The sequence below is a fragment of the Hyla sarda genome, chromosome 5, assembly GCF_029499605.1.
Source record: "Hyla sarda isolate aHylSar1 chromosome 5, aHylSar1.hap1, whole genome shotgun sequence".
Taxonomy (NCBI): domain Eukaryota; kingdom Metazoa; phylum Chordata; class Amphibia; order Anura; family Hylidae; genus Hyla; species Hyla sarda.
The window spans coordinates 154,293,270-154,310,156 of NC_079193.1; the positions used below are offsets into that span (position 1 = coordinate 154,293,270).

General features: G+C 43.6%; 1 protein-coding gene and 1 long non-coding RNA gene across 5 annotated transcripts in view; one reads left to right on the forward strand and one right to left on the reverse strand.

The window, feature by feature from the left end:
* The window catches only part of LOC130273536 (uncharacterized), a 55,008-nt gene extending 40,968 nt beyond the window's left edge, over positions 1-14,040 (reverse strand). For 2 of the 4 annotated variants that reach the window (XR_008844025.1, XR_008844023.1), the window contains exons 1-2: positions 13,860-13,954; positions 11,595-11,821 (exon numbers count right to left, since the gene is read on the reverse strand). This is a non-coding gene — a long non-coding RNA (uncharacterized LOC130273536). Of the gene's footprint in view, positions 1-11,594; positions 11,822-13,298; positions 13,409-13,859 lie in introns of those variants that run through there. The other 2 variants (XR_008844024.1, XR_008844026.1) reach the window with 2 other exon arrangements.
* Positions 14,025-16,887, forward strand: part of STK17A (serine/threonine kinase 17a) — a 38,821-nt gene continuing 35,958 nt past the window's right edge. The window contains exons 1-2 of the mRNA XM_056520529.1: positions 14,025-14,277; positions 14,650-14,849. Coding sequence (XP_056376504.1) covers positions 14,167-14,277; positions 14,650-14,849 — 311 coding nt within the window. The 5' untranslated portion in view covers positions 14,025-14,166. The remainder of the gene's footprint in view (positions 14,278-14,649; positions 14,850-16,887) is intronic.

Here is a 16,887-nt window from a genome sequence, read left to right on the forward strand (position 1 = left end):
AAACTACAACTCCCAGCATGCCCGGACAGCCGTTGGCTGTCCGGGCATGCTGGGAGTTGTAGTTTTGCAACATCTGGAGGTCCGCAGGTTGAAGACCACTGGTATAGGAAGTAATACTCACGTGTCCCCGCCGCTCCGGACCCGTCACCGCTCGTCACCGCTGCCCTGGATGTTGCTCCATCGCTGTCGCCGCATCCCTGTGGTGTCCCCGACGCTCCGGACGTCTTCTTCCCCGGGATCCACGCTCTCCGTCGCCGCCATCACGTCGTTACGCATGCCGCTCCTATTGGATGACGGACGTGATGACGTCAAAGGAGTGCACCGGCCATGCAGGGGATCCCGGCACGGAGCAGACACCGAGAAGGCAGGTAAGGTCCCTCCCGGTGCAGCCAGGTTGGTGTCACTTTCGCTTCAGACGTGGTGGTCAGCTTTGATCGCCGCGTCTGAAGGGTTAATACAGGGCATCAGCGCGATCAGTGATGTCCTGTATTAGCCGCGGGTCCTGGCTGTTGATGGCCGCAGGGACCGCCGCGATACGGGTGTATTCGCCATATAAGACGCACCGACTTTTCCCCCCCATTTTTGGGGAAGAAAAAGTGCGTCTTATACCGCGAAAAATACGGTAAATCCCTTCAACTCTGCTATCCACCCACGCACTGCAGCATAGCCACGCCCCCTGGAGACCATGTGATTTATAACATATTGGGCCTCATTTACTAAGATTTTCGGGTTTTTACTGGTGGGAAATGTTGTTTCAGACTTGCAGGATTCCTCTCTATTTACTATGGGGAAAAGTCGGGAACATTTTCTGACCATCTTTTTCTAGGTCGATATTTCCAGCCATTTACCCACAGGTTTTTCTGTGAATTCAACAGTAACAGGTCGGGTTGTGAAACCATGCCCCTTTTCGTCAGACCACGCCCCTTTCAGTCTTTTCACAGTGCAATGTCGGATTTGTTGAATTTTCCTGGCGCACACTGGCGCACGTTGGCGCAGACATGTTGCAGACACTCTGCGCCAAAATAACACAACAAAAACTGGTCAGTTTCAGCTTAGTAAATGAGGCCCATTGTCTCTGGTGTCATGGCCTTCTGGGAAAGGTCAGAGGTGACAGTGAAAGACTTGCACAACAGCATTTCCGGGTGTTGGTCCCGTGTACGAGACTGGGACAAGGCGATGCACCAAATTTACATAATTTAAATGGAGTTAAAGGAGAACTCCAGCAAAAATGAACTCATCCACAATCTACAGAAGTAGCTAATTCGATCACTGGGACCCCCAGTAACGGGACCCTGACTTTCTCAGTGAGAAGTACATGCCGAGCCAGGGTCCCGTTCCAGAGATCACAGGGGCTCCCAGCGAACAAATTCTTTCTTTGGGATCGCCAATAATGCCGGAGTGCTGTACTCGGGTCTCTTCAGTGCTCCCATAGAAATCAATGGAGCATGTGTCACTTGCAGCATGAGCTCCTCACTGAGAGCCGGGTCCTGTTCCGGAGAAGATCGCGGGGGGTCCCAGAGGTCAGAGCCCCTGCGATCAGCTACTTATCCCTAATCCTGTGGATAGGGAATAAGTTAGTTTTTGTAGGTGTTCTCTTTTAACCTTTAAAATACTTGTGAAGCAATGGTTACATACAGTCATGCACGTATTCATATTTATGACTGAAAATCAGCTCTGACTACCTACATTTAATCTGTGATCTGTGTGCCAAACAGATATGCCAAATACAATATAATACCTTAGGACCTACTGACTTATGGCACGCACTTTCACAATAGATGTCAAAAACTGCCTCACGTCTTCAGTTCTATCTATTAACCCTAGACTACATTTGTACGGTAATGTGGTATCGGCTCATATGTATAGCATAGCGGCAGGATGTATGCTCTGGGTGCTTACAGGAAGCAAGATATGCTAACAAGACGTGTTTATTGACTGTAGCTTAAGTTCGCACTTCGTCTAAGAAGAATCCTTGCCACAGCAGGAAGCCAAAGTTATGCATATGTCTGCTAGCTATAACAAAGTAACTAAGTGTTTAGATGTGTTTCCTTTACAAGAGAATGATACACCTGGGAGTACAGAAGAGTTCAAGTCTGTACAAGGAATTTTAAAATGAAGAGACTTATGAGATAATAGCTATGGCACTCTAGCCAAGTTTGTATCAGCATTAGGCCCTGTTCACACTGCCATCATAATTTCTGTTAACAACCATGGACGTGTATACTCGTCTATGTGCCGTTAACAGGGTACGGCGTGGGCTCCCAACTCGAGCCCGCGTCATACCGGCCGGGCCCCAGCTGATTCTTGTAGCTGGGGGCCGGCGTTAATAGCCGGCACGCATCGCTCGCCGCGGGCGGCTATTAACCCTTTAGATTACTGCTGTCAAAGCTGACAGCGGCTTCTAAAGGTGCCTTTATCCGGTACCTGGTGGTCCAGTGGGGTGGATGCCCCCCACACACACACACAGTGCGATCGCAGGGGGGGGGGGGCGATCCACTGCTGAGGTTGCCGGAGGGCTTGCCTCTCCTTCCATGCCAGCTCCTGCGCTGAGAATGATAAAGCCTGGCAGGACCAGGCTTTATCAATCGAGTGCAGAGTACACTGATCAATGTTGTTTTATGGAACCACATTGATCTGTATGAGGAATCAAATGATTCCTCCTAAAAGTTCCCTAAGGGGACTAAAAGTGTAAAAAAACAAAAAGTAAAAAAAAAAAGTTTCAAAACACACACATTAACCCCTTCCTTATTAAAAGTTTAAATCACCCCCCTTTTCCCAAATTCCATATAAAAAATATATAAACATAATAAAAATAAACATATGTGGTATCGCCGCGTGCATAAATGTCTGCACGGTCAATGGCGTATGTGCAAAAAACATTGCAAAGTCTAAAATAGTGTATTTTTGGTCAGTTTTTATACCATAAAAAAATTTATAAAAAGCGATCATAAAGTCCCATCAAAACAAAAATGGTAATCATAAAACTTCAGATCACAGCGCAAAATATGAGCCCTCATATAGCCCCGTACGTGAAAAAATTAAAAAAGTTATAGGGGTCAGAAGAGGAAAATTTTTTAATGTATTAATTTTCGTGCATGTAATTATGTTTTTTTCCAGAAATATGACAAAATCAAACCTATATAAGTAGGGTATCAATTTAATCATATGGACCTACTAAATAAAGATAAAGTGTCATTTTAAAAAATTTAAAAATTTACTGCGTAGAAACGGCAGCCCCCAAAATTAACAAAATGGCGTTTTTTCTTCAATTTTGTCGTACAGTGATTTTTTCCCCCCCGTTTTGCAGTAGATTTTTGTGTAAAATAACTGATGTCATTACCAAGCAGAATTAGTGGGGCAAAAAAAATGTTTTTTTAAAGTGCATATGGTTTTTTAAGTGCAAAATGGAAAGGGTTATGATTTTTAAAAGGTAAGGAGGAAAAAAACTAAAGTCAGACATTGGGAGAGATGATCAAAACCTGTGTAGAGAGTGGTCCAGTTGCCCATAGCAACTAATCAGATTGCTTCTTCCATTTTTCAGAGGCCTCTTTAAAAATGAAAGAAGAGATCTGATTGGTTGCTATGGGCAACTTCACCACTCTCTACACAGGTTTTGTTAAATCTCCATTGACTTGTAAAGTAGTCTGTTGGGTTTCAACATGGTGGTTGCACAGTCCTTTCAGTCAAATCTGATGGAATTACAAATGGTGCCTATAATAGAGCCTTTAATAGAACACAGCCTTACATTTAAGGTTTCTGGTGTGTTTGAAAGTGGTGAGGGTGTGATGAGGGCAGTTGTTATTACCTTAGGGGCGAATGGCATTAACCCCTTGTATTCGTGATGCCTGGTCGTGTTTAACCTCTTCACCACCAGAAGGCCCCCCTTACAGTGTAACCCCTATTGTATATATGTTAGTATTACTAGTGTACTGTTGCTTTAAATATTATACCATGTGCTTGTTACCCAGGGGGCACTAGTGACCAGGTGACCCCCCAAGTGACCTATGGGATCCTTGCTAAGTTCCCCTATAAAAACCAGGGGATGGGGCTGCAATCTTTCTTCTTGGAGCTCTTAGCTCTCTTTGAAGCTCTTAGTTCTTGTTCCTGAGGTCCAGTTCAGTCGAGACGTCTCAGAGTATGTCCAGAACATTGGAGGCCTCGAGCCTAAAGTCTGCAGCCACAAAGTCAGCTCAAGTAAGCTCAAAGTCGTCTTCATGTCAACTGTCAAGTCAGTCAAGCCAAGTCTTCTATATAGTCACCGTGGCCTGCACTAAAGTGTCTCTACATACTGAATGTCCCAGCAAGCCTGGGAGGTCCCCCAGTGTCACTGGTCACCTCCTTGGGATACGGGCTGTACTGCATAGACTGTATCACCTGTCTACCCTCAGTAAAGCTACCGTTGTCTGTAACTTGGCGTCGGTGTCTTCATTGCCCCCATGCCTAGCCCAGGACCAGCGGTATTACCTTCGGGTGGTGAAACCCGCCCTGGCGTCACAACAAGAAGGGGCTAATAATATCTGCCCCCAGGGTTACAACATCTGCCCTGCATTGCACCACGCTATACCACAGATACAACTCCTGTACTGGCCACCACATGTACATAAATGAATACTGTAGTAGTTTTAACATGAATTATTAGGTCTTCAAAGGGCGTGGGGTCTACTGTTGCAGAATCATGCAGGATTTCTGGAAACTATGGTCTCTTGTATATGCTGTACCAGATGAATGATTCATTGGTCCCCAGCTAAGCTGTTATGCAAAAGTTTCTAGAAAGGCTGTGGGAAGGCTGCCTAGTCCAATGCCCTTTCCCCAGAGGGCTGGACCCAAAACAAGTTGTGGTGCACAGGGGATGTTACAATAAATGTTACTGTTAACATCCAGTAATATGTTACTAATGTTACTGAAGCAGATGGTAATGTCATGTGGCAGGGTGGGGTAGCTGACCAAGTGATCCCCTGTAAGCCCAACAATCTTTTGTCAAATAAGTTGGAATTACAGGAAATAATTTAAGAACTTTACCGAACCGTCTGTGCAAACCCAGATATAAAATACTCTTTTGAGCACAGAGTGGAATGTTAACATTTTGAGTGGATGAGTGAGTAGATGATCACTGTCCTTTTAAGAATCACCTCACTTGCATATATAGGGGGAGATTTATCAAAACCTGAGTAGAGGAAGATTGGTGCAGTTGCCCATGGCAACCAATTAGATAACTTCTTTCATTTTTAAAGAGACCTGTGAAAGATAAAAGAAGCGATCTGATTGGTTGCTATGGGCAACTGCCCCACTTTTCCTCTACACAGGTTTTGATAAATCTTCCCCATAGTGAATAGAAAGTCTCTAATTGGTGTACAGCTCTTCTTCTTCCCCTGTCAGCTCCAGCGGCTCCCTTAGGCCTCTTTTTTCCTCTTCTGATGACGCCACTTGAGCACCAGAGCACAGAGGAAGGTTTGGCCCCTTGTAAGTGATTGACAGGGTGAGGAGCCAATGGTCCCATTGCACCCCCCTCCCCCCGATCCGCTGCTGCTTAGAATGTGCTGTTTAGTCAATGCACTGCACAAAAACGATTTTGCAAGGTAACTAACAGTACCCCACAGACAGATTTTTGCAGCTAGACAAAGGTTTTTCAGCCAGATGACCATTTCTTATATAGACTATAACTGAACATAGGTAACAAGACACTGCATAGTGCAGTTTGGCTTTTGCCTGAGTGGTGTAAGAAGGGCTACCAACTCTAGATCAGTTCAGTTAAAGGGGGATTCCAGGATTTTTTTTTATTTGACTATGCTACAGGGGCTGTAAAGTTAGTGAAGTTCATAATATAGTGTCTGTACCTGTGTGTAATGGTGGTCTCGCAATTCTTCTGTGATTTTTGCCCCTACATTTATTTTTAACAACATACAAAAAGAGTGTTTTCTCAGGTTTTCCCAGGTTGCAGTGCGGCACGAGTCATTACATCATTAGACAGAGGGAGCCTGTCTTTGCTTCAATGGGTGAAGCGATTGCTGAATGAAAGATCAATCTGTAAGAACTTGCAACAGCTGGAGGCACCCTGGTCAGAAAACACTGGTCTATTGCATTGAAGGCAGCATATGTGTGTTTCAATGGGTGGGGTGGCTGATGTGTGGGAGGAAGAAAAATTACCTCACACTTACAAACAAGGAACTATGGGATTTGTAGTTTTAGAGAACGGACTTCAACAAAAAATAGCCAGTTCACAAAAAGCTAGCCACAGCATTATGGTAATCTCACAACATAGCCATTTAGCCCAAGACAAGCACCGATCCTTCCTGAGCATGTGTATTAGTGTCTGGCAGGTAGCTACTAAAATCACTTTATCGTGGATAATCCCTTTAAGTTTAAGTCTGGCTCTTACCAGACATTCATATGAGCAGATCCAGAAAAATGTTTTTCATTCTGACAAACACCTAGTCTAGAATGTTCCTCCTAGGTTCAGATAACCTCAGGCCTATCTTGTCCAGTAACCTGTTTAAAGGGGTTATCCAGGAAAAAACATTTTTTCATATATCAACTGGCTCCAGAAAGTTAAACAGATTTGTAAATTACTTCTATTAAAAAATCTTAATCCTTTCAGTACTTTATGAGCTGCTGAAGTTGAGTTGTTACTTTTTTTGTCTAAGTGCTCTCTGATGACATGTGTCTCGGGAACTGCCCAGTTTAGAAGCAAATCCCCATAACAAACCTCTTCTACTCTGTGCAGTTCCCGAGACAAGCAGAGATGTCAGCAGAGAGCACTGTTGCCAGACAGAAAACAACAACTCAACTTCAGCAGCTGATAATTATTGAAAGGATTAAGATTTTTTAATAGAAGTAATTTACAAATCTGTTTTACTTTCTGGAGCCAGGTGATATAAAAAAATGTTTTTTCCTGGAATACCCCTTTAAGTCAGAGCCTGGTTTAAGCAAGTCATAAGACCTGTTCAAGTTGCAAGTACCATGTAACCTGAGACAAATCTGGGTCTCATGTACAGTGATCACAGCACTGTACACAGTTTGGAGTATTTCACCCCCCAAAAAAGTTTTTTCTAGTCCACTCTGTAAGGGCATCACGCATTTTGAATATGGCTCCAAGAAGGAGTAACTATTAGCCACAGAAGGAGAAAGCTGGACAAGGACCCTTCCGCATACACTAATCTTTTCAGTGACCTACAGCCATAGGTTATTCCGCATATGCCCTGTGCATATGGTATCATGCCACAAATCTGTCAATACAAGCATTTTCACCACAATAAGTAAAGCTCAGTCCTTGTCAGGGACTGTCCAGAGTAGGAGAGGTTTACTATTGGGATTTGCTCCTACTCTGGACAGTTCCTGACACAGACAGAGGTGTCAGCAGAGAGCACTGTGGTCAGACAGAAACGAACTATACAACTTCCTCTGCAGCATACAGCAGCTGATAAGTACTGGATGGATTAAGATTTTTTGAATAAGAGTAATTTACTAATCTGTTGAAATTTTTTTTTTTTTATATTTCCACTGGAGTACCCCTTTAATATCTGAAGTGGGAAGTTCTGTAGCACAGAGGATGGGAACAGCTTTATCATAGTTCTGTATTAGAGCTTTTTGTACACTTTTAGTTAATAATGCTAAATGCCGTTATGATTTTATCCCAGGATATGAGTTTTATCATAAGTTTGGGGTGAGAATCTATCTGCTTGATTACCTCTCCTAGATGTTTGTATAAAGCTAATTGTAAATCAACATTGCTGACAATGACATATAGAATGTCAATACATTCTACTGAATAATGATGTAGGTCAGAAACAGATTAATTAACTCAGGATAATGCAAATGTATATGAAGTGTATAGTTCCTAATGTCATGGTAATACATTCAGGGTGTTCAATCAATATATCAACCTTCAACACGTTTACTATGTTCTAGTACGCATTAATGCATTAACTATATTCTGTAATCTGGACACATCCCAGAGAATCTGTATTTCTAAATTTTCATAACATGTTATGCATTACAGTATAATTATTTCTTTATCTAGGGCTCTTGGCTCCAATGTGCTGAGCATGTGATAAAGGTTACAATACATTACACAAATGCACATAGAATGAATGTGATACACAGTAAATGGCCGACTGATACAGAGGGAGAAAGGGCCCTGCCTACAAGGGTTTACAATCTCCAAATATTAATGGAGTTGACCGCTTTGGACAGACTTTGACAATAAGTAGCATCCAAGTGCTGGAGCACCCTGAAACGAGCAGTATTGGTTATATAATGGCTGTTCATACAATGTACTGACATGTCAGGTGCTCCAATGCAAAAAGAACATTGTGCATAAATTTGAGAGGGGAATGGGGTACTCCCGTGGAAAACTTTTTTTTTTAATCAACTGGTGCCAGAAAGTTAAACAGAAGTGATTTACAAATCTATTAAAAAATCTTAATCCTCCCAGTACTTTTTAGGGCCTGTATACTAAAGATAAATCCAAAAAAAGAAATGCATTTCCTCTGATCTCATGACCACAGTGCTCTCTGCTGACCTCTGCTGTCCATTTTAGGAATTGTCCAGAGCAGCATATGTTTGCTATGGGGATTTTCTCCTGGACAGTTCCTAAAATGGACAGCAGAGGTCAGCAGGGAGCACTGTGGTCATGACATCAGAGGAAATGCATTTCTTTTTTGGATTTCTCTTTAGTATACAGCCCCTAAAAAGTACTGGAAGGATTAAGATTTTTTCAATAGATTTGTAAATCACTTCTGTTTAACTTTCTGGCACCAGTTGATTTAAAAAAAAAAAAAAAAAAGTTTTCCACGGGAGTACCCCTTTAATGTCCCCTGTTACTGAGAAAAGAGAGGCGGGAGCATGCAGGTTCCAGCAAAGTCCTGTGAAGTTTCATCTGCACTAAAACACTTCTGAATGGACTAATGGTAAGGTATTGGGGAGCTGCTCACTCATTACTCCTCCTTTACTCCTCCTTGGGTATGCTGGGAGATTTTACCAAAAGTATTATTTTTGACAGCCACTTTTCGAAAAAATCTACAAGCACCTAAATGATAAAATATATGAGCTACTGTATGCTCACAGAGACATTCTCCTGGCATTAGCTAGAATGTAGATATAGGCATCTGGTCAAGACTGAGGTCTAAAGTTTCCAGACTTTTCTGATTTGTAAGCCCTTAGTTCTTTTTGTAACATTAGCTCCATTAGTATAAATGACTCCCTATAAATATTGTGGATTTTTCCACCCGTACTGCCACTTGCGGTAGAATAACTCACTGCCTGGAGACACATGGGCATCATATGGTTGAGCTTGATGGGCTATGATGTGACAAAATTTGAGAAAAATATCTTGAATAGTAATAGTAGTTAGCAGAAGTAAAATAATGGTACACCTTAGGAAACATTTTATATATACAAGACATTTAGGGGCGATTCTAGCATGGGCTGAACCTTGGCCTAGATTTAAGAAATATTTACAATTCTTAAACAATGCATACTTGAACACACAATTTGGTAGCCACTGAGAATATGATGAGGGTTATGCTGGATGCAGTAGTTCCTGATGTATATGTCACATGGCATGAGTGGTAACTAACCAAATATTCCAATGTCACCCCACACTTTTTGTAAGTAAAGCTGTTCCTGTATCCAAAGTGCAGGAATAAGACCTCTGGACACTCTTGTGTAATTCCATGTAATACAGTTGCTTAAACAAAGCTATAGTCAGAAGGATGGATATTTGGTCGCTGTCCCTTTAATTATTACTTTTACACTAGCTTTACTGAATTTAGCAATCTTTAGGTGCTTTCTTAGCATGTGTATATGGAATAATAAATGGAGATGTATGTTCTCTTGTTCTCAAGTTCAAAGTCTGAAATTATTAAAACTGTTGATGAGGATATTTAGAGGTTGAAAATGTAAGATATTACAGTGGACCTCGAGGTAAATTATAACACAATAATAGGCAATAAAATTTGGGGCTTCCTGGCCCCTTTCTTTTTTATCAGCAAGAAGACTCTTCTTGCTGTTGAAAAAGTATCCGGAAAGCCCAAAACGCGTCCAGCTTAAAACTAAACACATGAACTACCTAGGAAATGTACTAAACTCTCTATATGCACAGCCACTGCAGTATTCTACAAATCATGGATGATTGACAGCACATACTCCACGAGGTTCGGCATTCTCAGTGTCCTCACTAGACAACCAAACGCAGACCAACCAGGTCCCCTGCATCCCTGACATAGACTCTGTGCTTTGTCACAGCTGTTTCGCACTCCTGCCGGAGACTGCATACTCTGCATGGACTTTATTTTCTGCTGTAGCCGACCCATACTCCTGCCAGCTATTACGGGACATTGTGCAGCTAAATTGCAATTCTGCTGTATACCTGGAAGGGTAAGAGGTGTAGATAGACCAAAGTCATATCCAGCTGATAGACTGCATGTGATGTTTCCAACTTACTTTTGCGTGCTTAATATGCATCTTTGAATTTTCCTTACTAAGGACGTTTATATATTGGACAGCTAAACTTGAACTTGTAGTCCATCATCCTCCAAATTGGCCGTTCCCTGCTCTGGTGTGGTGAACAACTGGGTGAATTGTGGGACCACAGGTGTGGCAGTGTAGGTTGGTGGGATCAGATGGTATTAACCCCGGGGGCTGGATGGTATTAACCCCTAGTGTTTGTGACGCCAGTGTGGTTTTTGGGTTCCGGTACACCACATGCCCAGATTCTCCGCTATCCCAATTGCTAGAAGTGAAATGAGAGTCCACAACCAGTTATGGTCAAACAGAGGCTTTACTGAGTAGAAGACAGGTGTAATTATCTTCACAGCTAAGGCCAGAATTCCCAGAGAGGTGGCCAGGACCCAGAGGACCTTGCAGCTTGCTGGACCAATACTTGTAATAAACTTGACTTTTAATTAGACTTGACTTGATTTGACTTACTGGAGAGACGGTAGCGTTGTGGCCTTCCAGATGCTGATCACTTGCTCTGAGTTCTCTGGTAGCTGAGCTCAGTAAGGTAGCTGGTGGTAAGTGCTAAGAGACTGAATAGTAATGGCCACCCCTTTATTTAGTGGGGGACTGGACTAAAGCCCATTGGTCAAGCTGTGGGTCATAGGTTAAGTTGGTGCTCTCTGGGAGAACATGTGACAGCAAATCATGTGACTGCATAACATAACACGTGACAGGCTTACACACAGGTCCCTGAGACCTCCCACAGGTCCTTGAGACTATCTATAAATAGGGATCCTGTCTAAGCATTAAAGTGACACACACACACACCTTTATAAAACCAACAGGGGGAGCCCCCAGGTCACTGAGGGACTCAACCTGACAGGGCCTAAGGGTAGTAGATAAAACTAGATTTGATCTCCTATTATTGCGTTGTAATTTACCTTGAGGTCCAATATAATCTTTTGTATTTTCATTTATCTTTTTCCTCCAGGGGTATAGCAAGTTACCCTATGTGAGAACTCAGTATAAGAACTTAATATATTTTAGGATTGAGCTCAGATATCCTTAGTGAGCTGCTCACAATACAATTGTTTTAGATATTCACAGGTAGGTTCATTGTGGTGCAGGGTGCAAAATGTAGACATCACTTTACTCACTTTGCAGTGGTTTCTGTAACATGGTGCTTGGAAAGGAGCATGAAGGTAAGTCTTCCTGAAGTGACATACAGGCAGCACTGACTCTGACCGAGGGCTGACAGATCTGCGTAAATCAGACAGGCCCTTGTTCAACCTCTCTTGCGAAGACAAAATTCTCCTTTTGGAGACAGGAATATTGAAGAACTATATTCTCACAATGTGGACTGGAACACAAGCAGGAACAGTGCCTTGATTGTAGACAAGAGACAAGGTAGTATCTAGGTTAAGACATGTATCCTAGGTATAGGTATGCCTGCCAATAGCAGGGGCTAGAATATGTATACTTTGCCGGCTTACTGGAACTCTCAGCAAGTGCTTGGAGTTGATACTCTGGCAAAAGGTAGGCCTAGACTGGTTCTAAAAAGTTTGGGTTGGGTCCACCCTTCCTCCTGGGATAGGAATGTTGGACTTTGGACTTTCTCTTGCAATAATTGACTCTTAGCAGGCTCTGGATCCTTTAGCAATGTATTTCTGTCCTTTCCGCCCATATGTTCCTTTCCCTTTCATCAATATTTACATCCTTGTCGCTCTCCCAGTCTATGCACAAGTGACTGCAAGGTTTTGGAGCGAGCGCACTCTGACTCAGTACACTTGGAAGCCAGGTGTATAGACTCTCATGTTCTGGCTGACGTGAGAGAAGGGGACATGATTATTGATGAACACGAAGGGGATACATGGCCAGAGAGGAAGGGAAGAACATTTCTGAGGGACCCAGAGCCCGACTCCATTGTGCACAAGGAATCATTTGCATATTAGCAATGATAACCATATGTCAGAAATGGCTGTACAGATATGGAAAAGGTACACAGCATTTTCATCAGGATCATGCACAATATAAACCTGTATATTCCAGTTAGTGTGGGTGATCCTGCTGTCAGATTCCCTTTAAAGCGCAACTGTCATGAGATTTTAGCCCCCAGACTACTACAATGTTATTACAGATGTCTATAACATGAGTGTAACCATACCTTGATGGATTTTCCTCCATGACTTATAAAATACATTTATCCAGCGGTCAGGCACAGTCGGATAGGCGTGGCTTGGGGTTCGCAAAGCCCCTCCGCCACCATGCCTATGCTCTCCTTTCATTGCTGGGATCACTGTGTAGTAAGACACAGCGCATCCACAGCGCATGCGCCCCTCCTGATGTGCACGCGCTACCGTCCTGCATCCACAGAGCGAGCGCTCACTCACGCTGCCTATACGCTCACTGCACAGGTGCAGTACTAGAGGAAGGGAGGGGCGCATGTGCTGCATCTTACTACACAGCGATCCCAGCGCTGAAAGGAGAGCATAGGCGTGGCAGAGGCGGGGCTTTGCATGACAGTTGCGCATTAAGGGTCTATTCACACATACAGAATTCTGCGCAGATTTGATGTGCTGGATTTTCTGCTGCAGATTTCAATGTAAACTGATTGACTGAACACAGCTTGAAATCCAGCGCACCAAATCTGTGCATCAAATGTGCGCAGAATACTGTACGTGAATAGACCCTCAGGGTACTTCACACATACAGGATCCTGCACAGATTTGTTGCAAAGGATTTGTAACTGCAGATTTGAAGCTGTGCTCGGTCATTTAGTTTACATTGAAATATGCAGCCGAAAATCCTGCGCATCAAATCTGCGTACGTGAACGCACCCTAAATCTGCACAGGATACTTACTGTACATGTGGATAACCCCTAAAGGACTAGCCCCATGTAGGAAAATGTATCCCCTTTCCAGAGGATAGGGTATAAGTGTCTGATCGCAACAGGGTCCGAGGGGTCCAAACACTTGAAAACCTGTCCAGAGGAAAAGTTGTTGAGTTGCCCATAGCAACCAATCAGATCACTTCTTTCATTTTTCAGAGGCCTTTTCAAAAATAAAAGAAGCGATCTGATTGGCTGCTATGGGCAACTCAGCAACTTCTCCTCTGGACAGGTTTTCATAAATCTCCCCCTTGGACTCCCCCCATCAGCGCTCGGCTCTCCTCATGCACAGAGCGGGAACAGATAGATGAGCACCAGCTAGGAAAAGAAGTGAACATTTGTCTGTGTCCAGGACCCTCCCTGGTGTGGCTACAAATACTGACCAAAAAGTGTCAAGTGCAACAATATTAAAAAAAATGAAAGTTGGAGGAGCATTTCACTTGATAAACTGCTCTGGAAAACTAAAAGCTGAGCTGTAATTGGCTGCTTTTATACACTTGTGTTCTGTATCACGCTCCACGAATATTTATCTACCTATTTTTGTAGTGTTCTATAGCTGTGCGCAGCGCCTGTAATAGTCACCTATTGGACTGTCCACAATACTGCTTTTACCTCTCCACTGCCCTCTAGAGGACAAAGGCTAAAGGTAAGGAGCGCGAACTTTATGGGCAGCACAACTAGTTTGATTGACAACTAGACTCCGCCTCCTCACCGCCTCATCCTCCAGGAAACCTGCAGAGTGGGAGGAGCGTATTATTGTGGGCGTGGTCGCGGTGATTCTCCGGTCTGAGAAGTTCGGCCGCCGTGTGTTGTAGTGTGTCGCCGCTCTGGTAGTGAGTGTATGCGCGCTGTGTGTCCTCCTCCTCCGCCGCCGTCGTGGTGTCACGGCTCTCTGTACGGGACGGCTGCAACCAGCGGAGCTCCAGCACCGGAGGCGGCAGAACAGAAGCCGGTATGTGTATTGTGGAGAGCGCTGCTCCTCATGTATAAAGTATTGGCGGGGTGGGGGTCTGACCCTGTAGGTCAGTGTTTCCTAACCAAGGTGCCTCCAGCTGTAGCAAAACTACAACTCCCAGCATACCCAGACAACCAAAAGCTGCCCGGGCATGCTGGGAGTTGTAGTTTTGCCTTTGGTTGTCTGGGTATGCTGGTAGTTTTGCTACAGCTGGAGGCACCCTGGTTAGGAACCACTGACCTACAGGGTCAGCCCCCCGCCCCCAGACACCCTGGTTGGGAAACACTGATGAAGGGGATGGCACTTGTAATGTATATGGTGAAGACCTCCCCTCACTATAGACTTACTATGGACTACTTCTCCCTACAGGTTGGCACTGTGTGCAGGATGATACCTGAGGAAAACTATGGGATGATGGAGAAATGCTGCCGGACCCCCAGGATAGTGCGGCGACAGGAGGAGAAGAAGGGGCATGAGAGACCAGGGCTTCTAGGAGACCCCTGTACACCCGTCCAGAGCCAGCCCTTCAGTGCCCGCTACACCATGGCCCCGGGGCATGAGCTGGGCAGGTAAGGGCACCACCTCTGCTGCTATCATTCCAAAGGGGTACTGTGTGGGGTATGCCAGTGAGTAGAGGGTCTAAAGGTTGTGTCCATGGAGGCCTCTACCCCTTGTTTAGTAATGTGCCCAAATGATGTCTCCTCTGCCAGTGTATTTCACCAGCTACTGGTGGAGACACCCCAACTTTTCTCCGGTAGCCGGGCGTGAAAGCAAACCCCCCCCCCCCCCACCACCATCAGCTTGGTCCTGAGGTCTCCTGTTTTATTAGTTTTCCTTATGCACACATTGCTCTAATCCATATGTCATCTGTTTGATAAAGGATTACCTTTTTATTTTTATTTTTTGTATCTTTACTTTTTCTGTTGTTCTTGGCATTATTGCATTTTTCAAATCTGCCTGATGTTTTATGAGCTTAAAAGGGTACCGATATGGATCAATGGACCAAAAAGACAAACAAACAATAAAAAATAATAATAATAAAAAAAAAAATCTCTCTCTCTCTCTCTCTCGCTCTCTCTCTCTCTCGCTCTCTCATCGCTCTCTCTCGCTCTCTCTCTCTCTCTCTCTCTCTCTCTCTCTCTCTCTCATCTCTCTCCTCTCTCTCTTCTCTCTCTCTCTCTGTCCGAGCATGCTGGGAGTTGTAGTTTTGCAACAGCTGGAGCCACTCTGGTTGGGAAACACTGATTTAAGGTATAAAAGTGAGAATGATTCCTGGTAGAAATAGGTGAACAGGCTGACGTTTTGTCCCTCATAAGGATTTTGTGATGGTCCCCCCCCCCACATGTTAGTGACCTTGGTTAGATTTCATGTGCAGAGTGAGACTCGGGAATCTCCCCTATATACAGTATATGCGATGCTGCCCCTTGTTAATAATTATGTTACAGCCACCATAAGGGCCTGAAATTAATATATATTCATATAGAGGGACATTTATCAATGTTTGCTTATGTAGTCTTTTTTTTTAGTAATTTTTTCCTTTTTTTTTTTTTTTTGCTTATGTGCGACGTATTTATCAACTGGTTTCAGCCTGTTGATAATTTTCTTTCACGTAAGCAATTTTTCCTTTTTTACTTTGGTAGTAGCTTTTTCTGCTCCATGTCTGAGCTGGAGTAAATTTAGTCAATTTTTAACGCTGTTGCGACTTTTTTTTGCGCAGTTGCGACTGTCGCAGTTAATAAATACCTGACTACCCGTAGTCCATTTTTAAAATTATTACTACATAGTAAATTTTAGGAAAACTTGCTTTTCTTGCTTTCCAGTCAAAATGTCGCACGAAAAATCGTGTAGTCGCAGTTGCGACAATTTTTGCGACAATTATAGTAAAGAAAACCTGACTAAACCCGTTGATAAATGTCCATAATAGAGATCTCTCCAGCACTGCCACACTAGAGATCCGGGGGTTTACATGATGCCACTGCTGTCAAGCTGATTTATCCTTTTCTTCAGAAGGAAAAAATCTACAACTCACAAGCCTTAAATCCCTGCGTGGATTGTGCTCATCCCTCGTACAGACTTCAGAATAGCACAGATAGGGCATAGAGCAGCATTAGAGATGAGCGAACTTACAGTAACTTCGATTTGTCACGAACTTCTCGGCTCGGCAGTTGCTGACTTTTCCTGCGTAAATTAGTTCAGCTTTCAGGTCCTCCGGTGGGCTGGAAAAGGTGGATACATTCCTAGGAAAGAGTCTCCAGCCCACCGGAGCACCTGAAAGCTGAACTCATTTATGTAGGAAAAGTCATCAACAGCCGAGCCGAGAAGTTCGTGACAAATCGAAGTTACTGTAAGTTCGCTAATCTCTAGCAGCCATATATTTCATACAGTATCAAATATGGCAAGAAAAAAATTCACAAACATTAAACTTCTTCTTTTATTTTATTGTTTTATCCCTTTTGTTCCATTTCGATTATTCTCAATTTGACATTTGAGCCTGGAATCATTTTTCACATAGTTTGACACTAGTTTGTGGTATTAGGGTGTGTTCACCTGCTCTTTGTTTTTGCGGGTTTTCCGCTGCGTATTTGAAAGGGTGCGGGCTCTTCTCGG